Raw genomic sequence first — 21,359 nt, forward strand, 5'->3', positions numbered from 1 at the left:
GCTGGGCTCCGGAGGTGTCCGTGATCGTGCTGATTAGCCTCTTCAGCTCCACCCCATCGTAAGACAAAGGCCCTGGGGCCGTCACACTCTTCTATAACAACAGTTAAAAATATATATGTATATAAAATATACGGCTGTACCGACGCCATGATAAGACTGATGTTACGCTGAGAGCAGCCGGGAAAAGCACTGTTAGACATGGGCGCAGCCTCTCTGGTGGTTGACTAATCAGAACGAGTGGCCGAGCTGACCAATCGGAGCACACTAGGCTCACAGGGAGGGGGGGGCAAGAGCTCCAACGAGTCGTTTAGTGGAGAAAGTGAATACTGCTGAATACACATGCTTGACAGAGATGCTGTATGCGAAACCAATGTGAGTTTGGAAAATTGCACAGTATAAATCTATTTTAGTATACCTCAACAATGTAATTATGATCAGTGGAAATGGCCATGACATGGGCCCTTTAAGTAAATTGGCAAAGGTCAGAGGAACTCCGAGAGAGGTCTTCCTCAGATATAATACAGTTAAAGTATTGTTAGTTAGTGGTTCATATCCAGCATGCATTAGCTAAGAAACGATAAGGATGTTGGTGTGTTAGTTAATGTAAAGAAATGTATGTGCGCTCATGTGCAGACGTATATATAGTTTGTTAATTGGATAATTCCTATCCTGCAAGACTCCTAAAGTCGTCACGAGATAATGACCTTTTGACATCTTGTCACGATCTGTCTGTGTTGTGTTTTGTCTTGTCTTTTTCTGTCTTTGGTTTCCTGTTTTGTTTTGAAAAGTGTTCACCTGCCTGTTGCTTCCTGTCTCTGTGTTCCCTCCTGCCTGATTGCCCGATTGTGTTCACCTGGTGCCCCTGTGTTTTCTCCTCCCTCCTCACCTGTGTCTTGTTTGTGTGATTGGTCTTGTGTGTATTTTAGTTCTGGTTTTTCTGTCTGTCATTGTTGGTTCATTGTTTGTATTTGACTGTGTGTCACATGGTAGTGTTCTGTGTTCTACTTTGTACCGGATTAAAGGAATTATTCTTGGAAATCTGCATTTGGGTCCTGCCTGCTGCACTCAACCGTGACAGAATGAACCAACCAGAAATGGGCCCAGCAGATCCATTTGAGGTGGATTTACAACATTTTACTTTTTCTTTGGCTTGCTGCTATGGTAGGTGGAGGGGAGCGTCCAGTGTTCAGCAGAGAGAGGCTGCTCTGGCAGAGGCTCACCAGGTGGCAACAGTGGATCCGTCTTTGGTTAAGTTCTTACCTGACTGGATTTTGGATTTCCTTTCGATGTGTGATTCCCGGCCTGCTAGCCCCAGGCATGCTCGCCCCCTGCCTCCCAACTCCCAACCTGACACCATACATCTCGGTGTGTTCCGTCTGGAGTCAACCCCTGCTTCTTCCCCATTTCCTGCTCCTGTCCAGGAGCCGTTCTCGGGTACTCGTCTGGCTTTTGGAGGTCCACGGAGCCTCCAAAAGTCTCCTAAGAGAAGGAGTCGCGAGTCCAGGCTAGCAGCCCGAGCCCCAGAAGCCTTGCTTTGGGCTCCAGTACAGGCCCCAGCAGCCATGGTTCCGGCTCCAGAACCGGCCCACGCAGCCATGGTTCCAGCCCCAGTTCTGGCCCCAGCAGCCATGGTTCCAGCCCCAGTTCTGGCCCCAGCAGCCATGGTTCCGGCCTCTGTTCCGGTCCAGCACGCCATTTTTCGTCAGGGAAATCTTCTGGGCCAACATGAGCAGATGATGCGAGCCTTAGCTGAAATCAATCAGTCCTTGGCTCTACACATGTCAAACCTTGCTGCCAGGGGTCTGCCGGGGGTCTTGCCAACTCTATGTCCTGTCCCATTGGGGGTCCCGCCGACTGCTCTTCTGCCGGGGGTCCTGCCAATCATATGTCCTGTGCCGTTGGGGGTTCCGCTGAGGGTCCTGCCAACTCCATGTCCAGTATCGTTGGGGGTCCTGCCGACTGCTCTTCTGCCGGGGGTCCTGCCAATCATATGTCCTGTCCCATTGGGGGTCCCGCCGACTACTCTTCTGCCGGGGGTCCTGCCAATCCTATGTCCTGTCCCGTTGGAGGTCCTGTCCCATTGGGGGTCCCGCCGACTACTCTTCTGCCGGGGGTCCTGCCAACCCTATGTCCTGTGCCGTTGGAGTTCCCGCCGACAACTCTCCTGCCGGGGGTCCTGCCAACCCTATGTCCTGTGCCGTTGGAGTTCCCGCCGACTACTCTTCTGCCGGGGGTCCTGCCAACCCTATGTCCTGTGCCGTTGGAGGTCCCGCCGACTACTCTTCTGCCGGGGGTCTTGCCAATCCTATGTCCTGTCCCGTTGGGGGTCCCGCCGACTACTCTTCTGCCGGGGGTCCTGCCAACCCTATGTCCAGTGCTGTTGGAGGTCCCGCTGACTACTCTTCTGCCGGGTTTCCTGCCAACACCAGATCCTGTCCTGTTGGGGGTCCCACCGACACCTGTCCCGTTGGGGGTCCCGCCAACAACTCTCCTGCCGGGGGTCTTGCAAACTCCATGTCCTTTCCCATTGGGGGTCCTGCCGACTACTCTTCTGCCGGGGGTCTTGCCAATCCTATGTCCTGTGCCGTTGGGGGTTCCGCTGAGGGTCCTGCCAACTCCACGTCCAGTATCGTTGGGGGTCCTGCCGACACCTGTTCCGCTGTGGGTCCTGCCAACCCCATGTCCTGTCTCGTTGGGGGTCCCGCCGACTACTGCTCCGCCGGGTTTCCTGCCAACACCAGATCCTGTCCTGTTGGGGGTCCCACCGACACCTGTCTCGCCGGGGGTTCTGCCAGCTCTGTGTCCGGTTCTGTTGGGGGTCCCGCCGACACCGGTCCCGCCGGGGGTCCTACCAACTCTGTGTCCTGTTCCGTTGGGGGTCCAGTCGACACCAGCCCTTGCTACATCCGGGGTCCCATTGACACAAGCCCATGTCTTGTTCGGGGTCCCGTCTGCGCCTGTCCGGTCGGCTCCGGTTCCTGTCCGGTCGATACTGGGTCCTGCCCGTCCTCCGGAGCTGTCCTGTCGACGCCTTCCTGCCCGGCCTCCGGAGCTGTCCTGTCGGCGCCTTCCTGCCCGGCCTCCGGAGCTGTCCTGTCGACGCCTTCCTGCCCGGCCTCCGGAGCTGTCCTGTCGACGCCTTCCTGCCCGGCCTCCGGAGCTGTCCTATCGACGCCTTCCTGCCCGGCCTCCGGAGCTGTCCCGTCTGCGCTTTCCTGCCCGGCCTCCGGAGCTGTCCCGTCGGCGCCTTTCTGCTCGTCCACCGGAGCTGTCCCGTCTTGACCTTCGAGCCTGGCTCCCGGAGTGCCGCGGTCTTCGCCCTCAAGCCCGGTCTCCTGAGTTCCCCAGCCGTGGTCTTCGCCCTCGAGCCCGGCCTCCTGACTCTTCCAACCACTGCCTTCGCTCTCATGCCCGGGTCCCTGAGTTCGCCCGCTGTGGCCTTCGCCCCTTTTTGGACTCTGCCTTGCCCCCGGGCCGTCCGCCCGAGACCCCTTCCGGGCCCGTCCTCCGGACCCCCTCCACCCACCCTGTTGGTCCTGGTTGTGCGTCCCTCCTCCAGACCCCCTCCACCCACCCTGCTGGAATGTTTTGGATTTTTTGGGACTTTTTGGGACGTCTGGGATCCGTTCCTTGAGGGGGGGGTACTGTCACGATCTGTCTGTGTTGTGTTTTGTCTTGTCTTTTTCTGTCTTTGGTTTCCTGTTTTGTTTTGAAAAGTGTTCACCTGCCTGTTGCTTCCTGTCTCTGTGTTCCCTCCTGCCTGATTGCCCGATTGTGTTCACCTGGTGCCCCTGTGTTTTCTCCTCCCTCCTCACCTGTGTCTTGTTTGTGTGATTGGTCTTGTGTGTATTTTAGTTCTGGTTTTTCTGTCTGTCATTGTTGGTTCATTGTTTGTATTTGACTGTGTGTCACATGGTAGTGTTCTGTGTTCTACTTTGTACCGGATTAAAGGAATTATTCTTGGAAATCTGCATTTGGGTCCTGCCTGCTGCACTCAACCGTGACACATCTGGAACTTACATGTTGCTCTGATGTTGGTGCGTCCAAGTTTAGGAGACCTGACAATGTGTGTGCGTTAAACATGATTAGGGAACATGTTCGTGTGTCATTTAGGAAACTTATATCTGTCCTGTGTTTCTGATATTCGGGGGAGCATTACTATCACTGCTTGAGAGCAAAGGTAATGTTTTCCTCATTATTTAGTGGGAATGCTGATACAGCATTCCAACTATATGTTATGCTACGGACAAAAAGTTTATTATTATTCCGCCGACTTATTTTGGCCCTCTTCTCCTCCCACATTCAACATCGCAGAAACTCAGTTCAAACATCAAAACGTTCAGCTCGGTCGGGAATCGCAGGCTATTACTTTTCTCATTCATAACTTTCATAATTCCAGAGATACATCCCATAATTCATTACATTTTTAACCATTGAAGTCAATGGAGATATTCTTCAGACTTCAACAAATCTTCATGCGACTTCAACTGTTCATTCATACTTTCACTCAGAAACCTCATTCCAACTTTAAAATGTTACACATCTTTCTGACATTCGTGTAACACAACTTTTAAATCTGATTCTTACTTTTAGAGATATTAAACATTGTTCAGACCTTGTTAAAGAGGTTTTCTTCAGATTTTAACGTTAACTAGAGTGCGTGATGTCACAGCTAGAGTGGAGCAAATCTTGAAATTTGCCTTCATATATTTTTTTAAAACTGCCATAATTCCCAAACCTTACATTCCTGAGACATAATTTTTCATGACAAACGTAGGAAAACATCTCATAGCTTGAAAAATGACAAATAATTAAGCAAAAATAATTAAACAAAATGCCTCTTGAGGGCATGAAGTGGCGAAAACGTTCAACATGTCTCCATTAAAACCCATTGTAATTTCAGGCTGATATTTCCTCACAGCAGCAGCCGCACACCTTTAGTTAAACTGCCATAAAGGCCACATTAACCCGAAAGTACACAAAAATTACACTTCAGATACTCAACTTCCTTGACATGCTTCACGTTTTGAAATTTCACAGATATCTGTTATCATTCTTCCACAAAACGTTCACATGTAAGAGGTTTATCTCTCATTCAGAACAATGCAAACCTTTGATCTCTTCAGAGCTCGTTAGCTCAACTATAAACACCTGTGTAATGGACCACGATGATGTCATCACTCCAACTGACAGCAGTCAGTTCTAACTGTTCATTTCATACTCACACACACACACTCTCTCTCTCTCTCTCTCTCTCTCTCTCTCTCTCTCTCTCTCTCTCTCTCTCTCTCTCTCTCTGCCACACACGAGCCTCATCTCAATACCCCTCCTCGACTCCTCCTTCCCCTCACTCGCGTCCCTTCCTTGCGTCTTAGCTCCGCCTCCGTAAGATACGAGCGAGAGACACGAGGAGGTGACGCGAGGACAGAGGAGTCCTCAGGTATTAATTGGGATGTCCTCGTTCACTCAAACGTCACTCTTAAACGACGTCTGTTAATGATGACATGTGCACAGCTGTATCCCCTCTCATCGGGCTTAACTGAATAACCGGCCCATTTGTTGTTAAATATGTATTTAAATGATGAATCTTTCTCTTGTTAGTCAAGGAATTCAATGTATGATGGTTGGTCCTGCTTTTGTGTTCCGTTTTGGTGTAAAATGTACATTTCAATAAAATTATAATTATAATAATGTGAAAGCCTTTACTCTGAACATGTGTGTCCTGTAGATCCCCACATTCACCACAAACCCACATTCAGGACTGTGCATTTAAAATAATTTAACTACTCAATATTTTAACACAAAACAAAACAAATAATTGTTATTTATCAAGATCTAGCCATTTATGAAATAGCTTTCTTAATAGCTATGTTTTAGTGACGTTCAAGATCATTAAACATTACTTAAATTGTTAGTATAACCTTAAGAAATGAATTGCACATAATAATTCCCACGGAGCTGTGAGCACTTGTACATTTATGTGACGCTTTTCCACTCATTCTTCCAGTTCTCCGTTTTCCTCTCTTGAAATCGACCAGCTGTGAAGGTGGGGGCGGGGCTTTTATACGCGAGTAGTGAAAACACTTCCGCGTAGTCTGCTCTCGTGTATCCTCCCTTTCGTCTCCTCCCGCACCCCTCCTCCCTCACCCCTCCTCGACTCCTCCGTGTGCATTTCAGCTATAGAGTGGCGAAGTCCCTCCCCTTCCGGTTGAGCCCCATGGGACCTTATTTCGGAAAAGTTATGCATTGAAGTCAATGGAGAGAGAAAGATTATCTTTCGATCCCGTTTGAATTGTGCCACGAATTACACATATGATGTTTGTCAATTTAAAAGATAATTTTGCAAGTAAAAAAAAAAAAAATGTGTCGTAAAACTGTGAAGTAACACATTTGTTTGTGTGAAACGCTAAATGAACTACATCTCTGGTCAACAACACACGTCACCAAGATGGCCGTCACTACTGTCTTGTCAACAAACGATTGACTATCACCACAATGAAACACGTCCTGAAGAATGTCATGCAAAGCTGCCTGCCTGCCTTCCTTTGATTCTCTCTGAACTGCCTGGTCGTTTTAATGTTTAATGTCAACCATTTGTGCAGATAGCATGAAGTAGAAAAGATCGCCGATGCTAACGTTAGCGTTAGCATTTCTCCCCCGGAATTAAATGGTGTATTATAGAATGATCACACCGGTGACAGTACTATTCAAAGGGTTCACGAAATATGACTACTACTCTTACTGTTTAACATTTTGGGTTACTTAATGTTACTTCATGTTAAGGCTAATAAAAATGACAAGGCTGTAATGCTAACTAACGTGCTAGCTACTAGCTAGGTAGCTAACTTGATCAAGCCACTCCTGGTCGTTTCATCAGACGGGAAGCAAAAGAACGAGCAAGACCCATTGCTGGTATGATAACAACCTGGTACTAAGCACACAGGCATCTTGTTAAAGTTATCTTATCTTAGCCAGCGCCATATAGATAGATTATATCTATATTGCGCTGATCTTAGGTATCTGAATGGTGGAGGTAAACAATTGTGACATCACTTACGCGACTCTGGGATTTGTAGTCTTTCTAGTTACGTATTTTTCATAGTCTTATATTTCAACAGTTTTACGACAAACTGTGACTTTTTTGACATGGAAATGATTTTTTAAGATTGACAAACATCATATGTGTAATTCATGGCACAATTCAAACGGGATCGAAAGATAAGTTTTCTCTCCCCATTGACTTCAATGCATAATTTTTCCGAAATAAGGTCCCATACCCCGGAAGTAAGTGGGAGGGACTTCGCCACTCTATTGGGACGTCCTTCAACATGGCGTGTCTTGATCGATTTCCGGGTCAAGTCCCGGAGGAGGGGAAGAGAGGAGTCGAGGAGGGGTATTGGGATGAGGCTACAGAGTCTCTCTCTCTCTCTCTCTCTCTCTCTCTCTCTCTCTCTCTCTCTCTCTCTCTCTCTCTCTGCCACACACACACAGACACACACACTCTCTCTCTCTCTCTCTCTCTCTCTCTCTCTCTCTCTCTCTCTCTCTCTCTCTCTCTCTCTCTCTCTCTCTCTCTCACACACAATGTTCCAAACGGCCCAAAACTTCACAGGTTTGGTAACGATGCAGCCATCAACGCATCTAAGCGTAGTATGGGGTGTCATCAAATGCCGTTGCCATGGCGACAGACCACTCGCCATGAAACACGATGTTGCTGTAAGTCCAATGGACACGGTCCAATCGTCCCCCAATCTTCACTTGTATATCACCGGTCCAGCCCTCAACAGCTCTACGTCAATTATGGGGTTTCTTCAAATGCCGTTGCCATGGCAACACAATGCTCGCCATGAAACACGGTTTTCTCATAGCTTCAGTGAAAATGCTCCAAATGGCCCAAAACTTCAAAGGTTTGGTAACGATGCAGCCATCAACACATCTAACCGTATTATGGGGTGTCATCAAATGCCGTTGCCATGGCGACAGACCACTCGCCATGAAGCACGATGTCGCTGTAAGTCCAATGGACACGGTCCGATCGTCCTCCAAACTTCGCTTGTATATCACCGGTACAGCCCTCAACAGCTCTACGTCAATTATGGGGTTTCTTCAAATGCCGTTGCCATGGTAACACAAGCCTCGCCATGAAACACGGTTTTCTCATAACTTCAGTGAAAATGCTCCAAACAGCCCAAAACTTCACAGGTTTGGTAACGATGCAGCCATCCACACATCTAAGCGTATTATGGGATGTCATCAAATGCCGTTGGCATGGCGACAGATCATTCACCATCAAGTTAGTTCAAAAGTTTGCAGTTCAAATATTCTGCTGCTTTTCCAAGCCTTTTTACGTTCTTTTCTTCTCTCATCACACATTCAAGCCCCCAGTGTTCATGTATCATTTCAATCTAAATTCTTCACTTTCTTCTTACACATTACATTTCAGCATAGCAGTTTAGCGTCAGATTTTCAGCATAAAGCATTCCCCACTAGCAATTTCTTCAGGAATTGCATTCTCTAGTTTTATTTGATGTTTCTGTATTGACCCGAGTAACATGATTACTTAATGCTTTGGAAATGTTTATTTTATAGAGCTTTTTCGCCAAATATGCTGGATAATAAAGCCCCCCTCCACTCAAAATACAGGTTTTAGTCATTGATATTATATTATATAAATATAGTTTAATAAAAGTTAATAGTAAAAGTTTTTATATTTCACCAAATATTTTAATGGTAAAATAAATGTTGATCTACTGGCCAAAAACACAATTTCAATTATTAAGAGTAATGTGTAATCTGTGGCAATGTATGCAGAATCCCTACAGAGGGCAGTGTTGTTTTAAATAAAAAACTACATTTAACTGTATACTGTATGGTGGTGACATTTATTTTAGAATCTTTCAAATTTGTATCTGGTCTCAATCCATATAGTACAGTATTGACAACTGGAGTGTATGATATATAAATCTTATCACAAAATGGCACAATATGAGGCCTATACATGTTATAGTGTTTATTTATATTACAAGGCGTATATACTGTCATAGAAACATACTATTAAGATATATTTGTACAAAAAAAGTGCATAGAGAGGTGGGCCTACGATATCTTCTAGCCCTGCTACAGTACCTATACTTGTCCTATTAAAATGTATTGCATTTCTAGAGAAATCACCTAATTTATAGATATACAACCAAGGCTATTCATCTATGGGTGATAGCACAAATCAAAAGTGTGTTTTCAGTCATCTCTTCAATTCTGTCCCACTTATCCATGGTAAAATAAAGGCCCTTTTTTTAGTAGCCATCATCATACTCGTTCTGGGCCTGCTGCCGGGCCAACATGGCCTGAATGAGCGCGCTGGAGCCTGCGGGTGCTGGGTTTTGTGGGGGTGCCGGGACCCACTGAGGCCTATCCTCTTCCTCTGCCCTCTGCCTGGCTTGCATGACTTGCATCATAACACTTGACACAGAAGAAGTTGGATCACTTGCATCATCAGTTCCTTCCACTTGCGCTCTTTGTCTGGCTTGCATCGCCTGTGTGACAGCGCTGGATGTGTTTGTGGGGCTTTCGTAATAAACTGCGCTGTAGTGTTCGTCCCTTTCTTGACCCTCGGCCCTCTGCCGGGCCTGCATGGCCTGAATAAGAGCACTGGAGGAGGAGGAGATGTCGGAGGGAACTGGAACTCCGCCAGTGCTGAGTCTTTCCTCTTCCTCCTTCTCGAGCTGCTGGCGAGCGAGTAACGCCTGAACCATGGCGTTTGAGGTGGACTGACCGCCTGAGGAGTGGTCATCTGGCCTCCGTTTGGAGTGCTGAAATATGTGAAAAAATATGCAGAGAAATTAATAGCAAATCTCAGGCTGAAAGGTGAGAATTTGACATCAAAGAATCCTTACAACACACCTTTTTCGGATTCTTCTGTTTTGATCTTTTATCAGGGTGAGATTTTTGGAGATTTTGGAGTCTCTCTAACAAGAAGGACTTGTCTTTCCCTTCCTGATGTGAGAAAAATAAAGAGTTAAGGGATGAATTAAGTACAGCCAAGCAATAAATTAAGGAATCGGTACCAAAAAGAAGGAAAAATATCAAAAAGTGAACACTCACATTAACAATCTGTTGTCTCAGTACACGAATAAGGAGCTTGCGGCCCCGAGTGACTTGCCAGAAGATGTATATGATGACTCTGAAAGCATGATAATATGACATGACATTATGCAAACACTGTTCCAGTCTGTAACAGTCTATGTTTAAATAGTCAAATAAATCAACCGCAGAATGGTGACTGGTATGATGCAGTTGCTAAATTTAGCACCCTGCTTATCACAATAGTACGTAATCAAACCACGAATGTTTGCACTTCATGTCCATAAGTTACCTGCTAAGATTTTTCAAATACTCTACAAAGAAAGTGTATTAAGATTACTATTAACAAAACATTAAGCACAAGGATTTGGTTCACGTCCTATTGATACATATAACATTACAGCCACATTTGATATTAGAGCGAGTGAACATGGTAATAATTATAACTACTAAACAGCGAAGTTAGCTACTATATGGACCTTGAGGTAAGATTATTCACTCATTAAGGAGGCCCTATTATGCTTTTTTTCCTGTAGAGACTGTTAACTAGGTTTTTGTGAATGTAATTGGACTTTGTTTACTTCAGTATCATAATGACATCACTATGTAACACTGTGCTTCTGTTGGATAGCGCTCCAACACATTGTATATGATAGGCTAAGGGGAGTGACATCTCTAAGTGGTGGACCAATCACAACAGAGCCGGCCAGCTAACCAATCAGAGACAGAGCAGGCTCTGGTTTCAGACAGAGGGTGAAAAGAGGTGCTGCAGTAAAGGCAGTATGAGAAAAATAAAGATGTTTTTTAACATTAAAGCATGGAGACATGTCACAGTAGAAGCACAAAAAACAAATATGAACCTGGCATAATAGGACCCCTTTAAGGACATGATTTTTTTTTTCCTCTTGTTTTTTAATTTATATTTTATGCATCATCTCAATTAATGTAACACACACCACATACGCAACATGGCACCTGCACAATAAACTTACATGATGATGAGTGAGATAAGAAAGTAGAAGATTTCACTCCTGATGACATTTTGGTAGATCCAAACCACCCATTCAGAACTAGAGGTCTCCTCCAGATGAACCATCCAAACTTCGACCACATTGAAGGTGCTGTTGAGTCCCCGGAAAGGACCACAATGCTCTGAGGGGGTCAGACTACAGAGCAAGACAAGGTAGACAAAACCAATCAATACTTTTAGGGGGGTTTGTGTACCAAGGCTATGTTATAGTTTTGTTATCATTTCGTTGTTGTACAATGATATTCTTTGACTCCAGGCTGTAGTAGGTCATGTCCTCGTACCTCCAGGCGGTGAACGCAACCATAGAGACGGCTCCCACGAAGAAAGGGAAGAAGAGCAGGGCGATGAAGATGGTTTGCATCTGAGCGGCTCTGCCTGACCGCCTCGGAGGCTGGCAGTTCTGGGTCAGGCTGACCTGGGGAAGTGGTAACAAAACACTCATACACATGAACAAATACATGACACACAAAAACACTTTTTCCCTCATTATTATTGCACTACCATAATGATGTTTTTAAAGTTTATGAAACTAGCCTACACATCATATCTGTTTCACTCCATAATAGAAAACATGAAGAACTCATCAGAGCTTTGAATAGCATTGCTTCAAAGGTCATTCAGCATGTTCATGAAACATTCAAGAACACCAGATCCATCCTGAGTCAAATGACCAATCGCTCTGAATTAAATTACTCTGACATTGATTGATCTTGCCTGGAACATTATAACCAACTTGTTGACTTCACATATCCCAATACCTAAGTCCTTTCCAAAACACAAAATAAAGCATGCTGTCAGTGTGATGAAAGGATTTGAATCAAATATTGAACCAGCTGCACAAATAGCGTAACGTGAGCGCAAAACATTAAAAAGAGCAACTAGGTCAGCGATGGCCTTGGATCTCCCTGTGGCTGTTTGTCATTATAGCAGTTCAGTTCACAATCACCAAGGCTATTAATTAAGTGTCATTTACCTTCTTTAAGTAAAACAAAATGAAAAATTTGAGGATCTGGATGGCAGGCAGCAGAGGAGAAAAGTAAATACCAATCCTATGGGGGGAAATTCACAGTTAGCTAACTATGTATAGTAAATGAGCATTGACACCAGGAGAGAAACACAAATCTTGATTTTAAATTCATTGAGTTGTTAGGTCCTGTGGTAAGCAGAGATATGACTTTGTGAATCAAAAATTAGACTTCAATATCGAAGTTTAGGACTCAGGACTTCAGTGTGAAGACTTGACTTGAAATGCAAAACTATGACTTGGTCCCGACTCTGGTAGTTAGTAAGTGTTGAATGTATTGCTCTTACCAGGCCAGAGTCTGTGCGTAGATCAGTTCAAGGACATTTCTGGCTACATCAAACTCTGGAACTCCCAGACGTGGAAGTAATCTGGTCCCAATCACACTGTTGAGGAGAAATTAGACATATGATTTACATGTGAGGTTAACCAACCCCATTTATTTGATTGTGAAGAACACAAACAAACAGAAAGCCACTCACTTGCTAAGAAACTCTCCAAAGAAGGATCCCAACATTAGAAAAAGAAAATCAACAATGACCAGTCGGTACAAAGCCTGTCCTACCATGGACTCCCAACACTGTGGAAAAACATTAGGTTCATGAATGACTGTCTTTAGCGATGGAAACTGATATAACACATTTTTGGGTTAAACCCTGTCAAACATACCGAAAACTTTACAGCCACCACATTCATCCAGTTATAACACAAGACAGCCAGAATGGACATCTTGAGTAACACATTTCTGTAAGTGGGAAAAGAGAAACAAATATTTTATTCAAGATTGATGCTTGAACATTTGGGGAATTATGCTAATGTGCAACAATTCTTTCTACTTCTACTTAAAATTCTTAATTTTATGCACTTTAAATTCATTTGTCTCTGCTGTCTGACCTGACTACCAGTGCGTAGATCTGTTTGCGCTGGCTGGAGTAGTGCTCAAACTTGTTGAAGAGGGAGTAGAAGAGCGGGACGACCAGGTTCATCAGAGACACCACAAAGGGAACCAGCAGAGTCTCTGCCTCCTGCAGCAGAGACCAGTTGGCAGAATCTGTTGCCCGCTATAAAGATAACAGATGGAGGTCAGCTCAACATAGTGCTAGATGGACAACACTGTGTGCAAAGAAATGAATCAAACCCTGCACTGCCAGTAAATGACTCGACATATAACTGTCAGTAAGTTGCAATCTTATGACGCATGCTGATACTGAATTTAAAGAACAATTGCTTTATTACCATGCCATAAAGTACGATGACACGCAGTTTCTCAGAGCATGCAGACAAAGGGATCAGTAAGGATATGTTTCTGTTAATACTGGTTTAATGGAACAATGAGACTTGTACAGACGAAGAAACCTCTATGTAGTCTAAATCAAACAAAGAACAATTATTCCAATTTAACAATAACACTTAGTTTCAGTTTAGTTTTGTGTACCTGCTGTTCGAATTGGCAGACATAATAGATGCTAGCTCCAGAGCCGACAGCCAGGCTAGTGGAGAGCAGCCAGGCACCCAGATAAACCCCAAAGTGCTTCAGACTTTCAGAGAGGGTTAGGCCCTCCCTCTGGGCCTTCTCTGACATGGACTCCTGAAGAGAGGGCAAGACGATTAATGAAAAAATTATGAGGTGCATGTTGTGTTTTAAAACAGGAATTAACCTTTGAGATAACTAAGGGTCTGAAGTTTGATGAACGTTTATTGTGAAAAACTCTTTAAAAGCTTAGATTGGCAATAAATGAGTTAATATATTCAACATGGCATTGAGAGCTGCTCCTATTTGATATATTTTAACACAGTAATAGTCACCTTGAGTTGCACTCGTAGATTGTTTTTGCGCTGTCTCACTGCCTTCTCGTTGGTAATATTAAAGTCCCAGCTGCACAGAAGCTGCCATGCACTGTTTGAAGCAGGGTCTGCTAGCACATAGTTTGTCTTGAATGAGCTGGCCATGCTGCGTGACGAAAATAGGTAACGTACATTTTATAGAGTTGAAACTACTTCATGTAATTGAATGTAATTTAAGGAAATGTAAAATGTTCTCTACATTATATAGTTATATGGACAATTGGACTGACCTGAAGATAAGTGCAATTCCACACAGAACCATGTAGACTGCAATGGTGAAGAAATAAGCCAACTGCATGTTGTACTCCGCTAGATGCACCTTGGTTTCATTGCTGTAGCCCCCGTAGTACATGACGGTGTTGTTGAAGTAACCCTGGAGAAACCAAAACACATTTATATTGCATTGGGAAAAATACGTATTGAGCATCTTCACATAAGGCCAGACAATGTAGTCAAAAACATAGTTTTTTCCTACACTGGTCATTTTACGATGTGTATTTACCTACTTGTCTGGGAATTTCTCTTAAATTTACCAACATTTTGCATTTAAAGAATATTTGTATACAAAGATAATTGTCCAAATGTAATCAACTAGGGAAGTTAATTGGAACCTGGATTAGTTATTCTTAATATCCTATTAACCTGTAGTGTCTAATAGGTGTCATTTTACAATATATATATATATATTTATCTTTAAATATAAAGATATCGGTTTTGTGTAACATTTTATTCCTAAAAACATGGCACATTTTCCTTTTATTTATTTTTTATAACCATTGACACTATTTTCTGATTTATGGATTAAGACAAAGAGACATCCAAAGTAACCTCTGTAAAAACCTTTAACTCTAATATGTCAACATAAGGAAACCACACTTTTGAACCTGTCTCTCATCTTCCAGATATCTGTTCCAGGAATTCATGCAAACTAGCACATAATAAATAAGATACTTCGTTGTTTGCATATATGAACGTACATTTTAGAAAATGTTTAATAATACAAGAAATAATAAGTTGCTGCTGGATCTGCAAACAACAATGGTGGGAGTGAACCAAAACATTGAAGTTGCGGGAAACTGAAACAATAAGCTAAATAACACTATGGGGTTTGATTAAGCTGTGGGGTTATATATCATTGTGGGGTCATATGTAACGTTACACATAGTAATTTCATGTGAACATACATTTTTTTGATTTAGTAAAAAAATACTGAAACTTTTTAGGGACCATTTGGATAGTTGTGGCTTTACAGGTATGTGTTGTGGTGGGAGCCTCTACTTACTGCTCCAGTCAGTATCTCCAGTCCTCTGAAGCTCACATTCGGAGATATGTTGGGCCAGGGGCTGTAAACAAGCTGCGGGATGGTAATAAAGCCAAAGTTCACCAGGAAGGAGAAAATGTTGAACATGAGCAGCCACTTGAGGAACACGAAGTAGGAGAGCACGCTGGTGCCAAACGTGCCACCGATCTCTTTCATGATGCCCTGCCACAGCTCCAGGGTCTGCCTGGCCGATCTTATACCATATCCGCACCTGCGGAAAGACTGTGTAGCATACACACATAGGTGATGAATCAGATGGTTTAGTTGTTTAAGTAAGGCGTTGCAGCATGTTGTTTACTTACCAGTGACATGTTCTCAGAGCAGTCTGCAAAACATGTGAACTGGCGAGATTTCTTGGCAGACTTGAATGCCAGCACTTGGCTCCTGTTGAAGAAATGTAGAATATAGTTAGAAGTAGGAGTCATTTATTTTACCTACTTTATAAAACTTTATTAAAACATTTCTTAAAGTAATAAAAAGGAAACATGATTTAGGGCTTTGTACATTAGCAGTGCAAGTTAATCATCAGCTAGATAACAACATTTTAAAGTCTGTACATTTAGTGTGATGTTTTATTTGTAATAATCTGATCGTTATATCATAGTTCTCTTCTGTAGCATGAACATTTTATACGTTTTTGGGGATATTTTTCTTCTTACATTATTTCTGTTCTTTTCAACATAATCAATCCATAATCTTGCCCTGAAAGGTATTATCATACTTTAAAGGTGGGGTAGGTAATTTTGGAGAAACCAGCTCGAGTGCGCTAGGATTTGAAAATACACAGCCGGAACAAATCTGCCACTTCCTTACAGAGCCCCTCCTCCAACACACACGAACGCGCACATGACCAATGAGGGCACGAGATAAGTTTGTGCACAGATGGAAGGCTGACAGGCAGGTAGGCCATCCAGTTATTTTAGCCGGGCCGGCTAAAATGATTGGTCGTGCTTTTTACAGTATTACGGCTTCCACAGATGAATTTTTTTTATGGATTTTTTGTCAAAGCACTTCAGATATTCATTGCTATCGGGATGTTAAGAGCATTCCATGGAATATAACAAAAAGTGTATCTCGAGCCGGTTTCTCAAACTTACCTACCCCACCTTTAAATGTTTACTCATTATTTATCATACATTTTATTTATTATTGACAAGCAGATTACGAAGTATCATAAATCTAGTTAATTTGTTACAATAATAATGACATTAGTGCCTTGAAAATCTATATTTCCTGATGAGCTAGAAGATCTGCCAGAATGATATAATGTTGTAGTGTGCCGAAAAAACCTTTGGACTTTCTGTCATTTTAATAGTTTATTGTGTAATGTGCCCTGAAACAAGAGCAGTGTGTAATTCTGTCACTTTTGCTCTAGTGATCAATATTGCAACACTGTACCTTGGCTTTGCGTTCCATATTTATGGTTCCCAGCAGGGTGTAAAGGTTGTGCTTTGTGCCTAGAAATACTCTAACAAGGAAGCTAATTAACATCTTCTTCTCAGTGAAAAACCCACCTTATTTGTTTCTTCTCATCAAAGCTCATTGGAAGGTCCCGAATCGCCCAAATTCTGTCTCGTGTTGATAGGGCAACAAGCTCTTTTACCAGGTTCTGTTCCTCTGTCACACACAGGATGACAAAAAAGTTCTATGTAAAAGTTGTATGAATGTAGATTAGATGTCACTCTTCACATTCAAAAGCTCTTACCATTCTCCATCTCGTTCCTTATGGCGTCCTCTGTGAAGGCTACGTGGTTAGGATCACCGTTAGGAAACATGCTCATCCGTCTCATTGATATTCCCCTCCTTCTCATCGTCATGTTACCTGGAGGAACAAACATGAAGACAATAATGTGCCTCATCAACCAATCATTCTAAAAGAAAATTCCTTATTGCGATTTATTTGTCTGTTTTGCCAACATGTGTTTGCTAAATAATATTTGTTTGTGTTTTTTGTGTTTTTTTGAAATATTCAGTTGTATAATAAATGGTTAAAATTACCATATTTCTTTAGCATTTATTATATTTTTTGATAATTATTTTCATTATTTAACAAATCATTATGGAACTTTCAAATAAATAAACATTACATTGCAAACGCTTCACTGTAAGAGGCCGATGCGATCCATCATAATAAGAACACACATTTTTGGTTAAGGAACATGTCATAAATCTGACATACGGACTTAATTAAGAACATACTTATTAGTGAATGATGCCCATTGAGTTCTGTTGTTCGGCTGTGACTGCCAAAATAAACTTGAGATCTACAGGCAAACTCCCGGGACAGATGGGAAAAACAGGAGCAGCATGACAGTTATCAGGGTCTGCATTTTTAAATGTAAAACCTGCAGCTGCTCACACATGCAAACATTTACTCTCCCACCGCAGCTTGACTGAGATTTACTTTGTCTCTTTATTTTTTTCCTGATTAATTACAGCACACACGTTGAACGTATTACCTTCAGTTAGTGCACCGCCAAAGTACAACTGATAGCAATGTGAGCTTTTCTGGTGCTATACTACTGACTTTATCTTTACTCCTGATTAAACCTATCATACTGTTAGCACCGCAGACTGACTACTGTGCCAACTGTGTATTTCAAGAGACTAGTGTTATTCACAGGTAATATGGTAACGTTAAGTCTTTTACATTTAAATTATAGTATAATTTCACTCTGTGAGTCACACTTTATGCGTTGAGCTAAACGTTAGCTTGCTAGAATGCTCTCAGTTCCAATGCTAACATGCTAATCAAAATAAGTTTCTCGTTATTTCAAGATATTATGACATTAAATTGTGAGAAGGTTTCGTTCGAATGAGTCGCAGGATCTTTTGTTTTTATCACAATGGCAGAATTAGGCTGCCTTAAGCTGAAGAGTCATTCTAAAGGGATTTAGTTACAGTACAGCGTGATTAACATGGAGCGGTCACACATACCCAAATATCCACTTTCTAAACAGACATTTCCAAAACCTTTATATTGTGTCCTTCAGATTAAGACGATATTTTCCCCACAACCCCTTTCCCTCAGTTTCATTTTCTTTGCCAACTTCCTTGTCACTGTTCTGTTTTGCAGACCTTTCATTAATAATTATCCAGTAGCCTACTTAGCTAACTTGATTGATAATCAAAGTCAACAGGTCAACATGAATGTCACATTTATTAAAAGGTTTTACTGTGTGTTTAGCAAAACCATGGCAACAGAGCGCAACAAAACTGTGAAAAGAAACTATTATCTAAGGAGTACATTTAGTTTAAACATTACCTGATGTTGTGGAAGGAAGGCGGATGGAAAGTGATCGATCATACTGAGAGTCAGGTGGGATTTGGAAGGTACTGTGATCTGAATAAAAGAGAGCAGGTGCAGTAGAAGTTTCAACACAATTGTCACTGAGCAACACAAAGCGGCACATAGAAACAAAACGACAAATTACATAGCCTTAGTTGTCATGCACAAAAAAGAATGTGTTTACGTCATACATTGATGCTGGGATAGGCAGACTTTTCTTGACGTCAAGAGGCAACATTTCCAAAGAAAGCTCTCAGCGTATTGTAATTCTATTGATATTGCAGTATTCTGCATCCATTCCTACCATTAACAAGAACAGACATATACAGTAAACTGTACGTCATTCAGATGATTTTGAATAGGGTTATAAAGCAGCAATTAAATAAGAACTACCTTTCTGTTTTGTTTGAAAGGTGTGGGCCTTCAGAGCCTTTTCAAATGATAATCTGTTTTTAGAGGTTTTAGCTAGCTTCTTTCATGTTGGACTGAAAATGTTGCTAATTGTTAAGCCTTCTGCTAATTGCAGCTGTAAGCTAATGTGAGCTAGATGTGAAATGCAGCCACAAGCTGCTGGGTGCTAGCCGCAGCTGAGTCTTTTGCTACGGTTAGCAATAGGCTAAACATTTAACAAAATGTCTCTCTATCTCAAAGTGCAAGAGAAAATTGTCAGACTTTCTTTTGGATAAGTCTGTCCATTTTTAGGTTGCTAAAAGAGTTTGTGCCGTTGGATCATGCTATCAATATCTAAAGGGCCACACACATGCAACTGCATTTCTAGAACAGCCAAAAGAAACACCCTTTCTCATCACCAGAGACAAGAAACTAGTGAAGGCCTGAAAACAAGGCAAATCTATGTTTCCTTTCAGACCACTGAAATTACAATATGCTGCAAGTTATAATTTAATTTTTGTCAAACGACCCAAAAAAAACATACTGCCTATCCCAGCTTTACTATTGTTCCATAGTCCAAAAGATGTAGCTTGGCCACTTACTGATGTCATGCTGCCATGAAGGACTCCTAGGGCGTGTTGAGATGTGGCCCATGGGGAGGCTTTCCCTCCCCCTCCAGCTCTCCTCCTGCCAACCCCCCCGCGGCACCCTCCTTAAAGCATCATCACTGCTGATCTGACCAGTGGAGTAATTTCCATCTGCACCCTCACCCCGGGCGTAGGGGTTAGTGTGGAGGGGGGTTTTGCTGGAAGACCTAGATATCACAAATGTGTGACGATAAAGAAAAAACATTGACGTCACACTGTTTGTGTTTATAACACTTAAGAGCACTGAGGTTATCAGTTCAAGGAAGGAACTGGAATTTCAAGTGATGATTATAATCAGTGTCATAGATATGCTTAATATTGAGCGTTTTTTAAGGAGGTGATATAATATCCTACAAGGAAGTGCAGGATAAGGTTTCTGAGTAGAGACCAACACACTAATGTATTTGTCTCTTAAAGTTTACCGTAATGTTTAAAAGAAGAGTGTTATGATCATATACATATACATATGCTGCTTGATCCTTGAAGACATCCTGTTCATTCTTTTATAATACATGACATGCCCTTTGAGTACAAACAGCACCCACTCAAATACACGCTTGGTATGTAAAAGAGTGAAACACATTTTTCAGAATAAATAGTTCACTGATGCACATTTGAAGACACATTTTATCATATTGCAACAAACCTTCTATCAATTTCCAGAGTCTCGCTGTCATGGTAGGCAGGGTTGAAGAATCCTCCATTACTGTAACTTGTCATGAGATCCTTCAAATTGATCCTTTCGCTCTTCTGTGAAGACAACAGCGATACTTTAGCTCACCCTGAAGCAGTCGCTCTATTGATATGTTGATGTTTGTTCAGTCCCGTCCCGAGTGCACTTTAAAAACTTGATCTTAAGATGACTATGATAGTGTGCAAAGTTATCATGAGGAAGATAAGAGAATAGTCCTTCATTGAGTGTTGTATTGAAGCTTCCTATGCCAGCTTCAGAGTAAACAAGTAGCATAACACCAAGTGCCTTTCTGTGCACAGAGTGACAGCTACATTGTCAGGGGGGGGTAAGAATGTGTTATTTAATCCCCTGGTCCCATCATCATCGGGTCATCATTAATTCAAACATTAGGTTTGGTTTCCACCACATGGAAAGTCTATGGCTCTACAGCCACTGAAGGACGGCAGAATAGGAAAATCTGAATTACAATGAAGAGAAAACTGCAGTGTGATACATCAATAATGGAAATTGGAAAGAAAAAATCTCATCTAGCAGGACTACAAATAGTGTATGAGTTAAAGTAGTTTATCATAGATTATACTATGCTGTCCAGATAATTAAATAAAATCTTGATAAACTACTTTTTCTCACACCCTGCTTACCTTGTTAATGTGTGGTGATGTTGGAAAATAATACAATAGAAAAGTCCGAACAAAATGCTGGAGAGTTGCAGAAATAAATGTCTTCTAGTTTTTCTGCAGTCCGTGTTGACCAAGCGTGAGGAGTGAATCAGCCTGAGCACCACCGTCCGTGAGATAAAACCAAGCACTGTCTGGGTACCAGGAAGTGTTCGCTGAGCTCATAAAGGTAAAAGTCCACTGCTTCTGAGTGGGTTAAGTAAATCCCATGTGGACACTTTGTGATGTGACAAAAATAATTAAACCCCCTAAATTTAAAATGTAATTGCTATTCTTATTAGGACATGCAGTGTGTGTCCAAGAGTCCATGCTATATATCTGCTGTAGTTCCCATGTGGTGATAAAAAGATAGTAAAGAAAAATGA

General features: G+C 42.5%; 1 protein-coding gene across 2 annotated transcripts; it reads right to left on the reverse strand.

Annotated features, from left to right (window-relative positions):
• Positions 1-9,018: 9,018 nt before the first annotated feature.
• Positions 9,019-21,093, reverse strand: tmc5 (transmembrane channel like 5). 2 transcript variants are annotated; one of them, XM_034130911.1, is made up of 21 exons: positions 20,959-21,093; positions 20,270-20,373; positions 19,579-19,781; positions 18,563-18,640; positions 17,003-17,119; positions 16,812-16,914; positions 15,600-15,681; positions 15,259-15,519; positions 14,207-14,349; positions 13,938-14,082; positions 13,567-13,719; positions 13,026-13,192; positions 12,801-12,876; positions 12,614-12,711; positions 12,422-12,517; positions 12,084-12,159; positions 11,392-11,525; positions 11,073-11,246; positions 10,102-10,180; positions 9,901-9,993; positions 9,019-9,809 (listed from the first exon to the last, which is right to left on the reverse strand). In XM_034130911.1, the coding sequence occupies exons 2-21, from the start codon at positions 20,341-20,343 to the stop codon at positions 9,294-9,296; spliced, it is 2,868 nt and encodes a 955-aa protein (XP_033986802.1). In that variant the 5' UTR covers positions 20,344-20,373; positions 20,959-21,093; the 3' UTR covers positions 9,019-9,293. The 2 variants fall into 2 exon arrangements, with proteins under 2 accessions (XP_033986802.1, XP_033986795.1); XM_034130904.1 differs by having other exon boundaries at positions 19,579-19,790; positions 20,959-21,091.
• Positions 21,094-21,359: the final 266 nt, after the last annotated feature.

The sequence above is a fragment of the Trematomus bernacchii genome, unplaced genomic scaffold (genome assembly GCF_902827165.1).
Source record: "Trematomus bernacchii unplaced genomic scaffold, fTreBer1.1, whole genome shotgun sequence".
Lineage (NCBI taxonomy): Eukaryota > Metazoa > Chordata > Actinopteri > Perciformes > Nototheniidae > Trematomus > Trematomus bernacchii.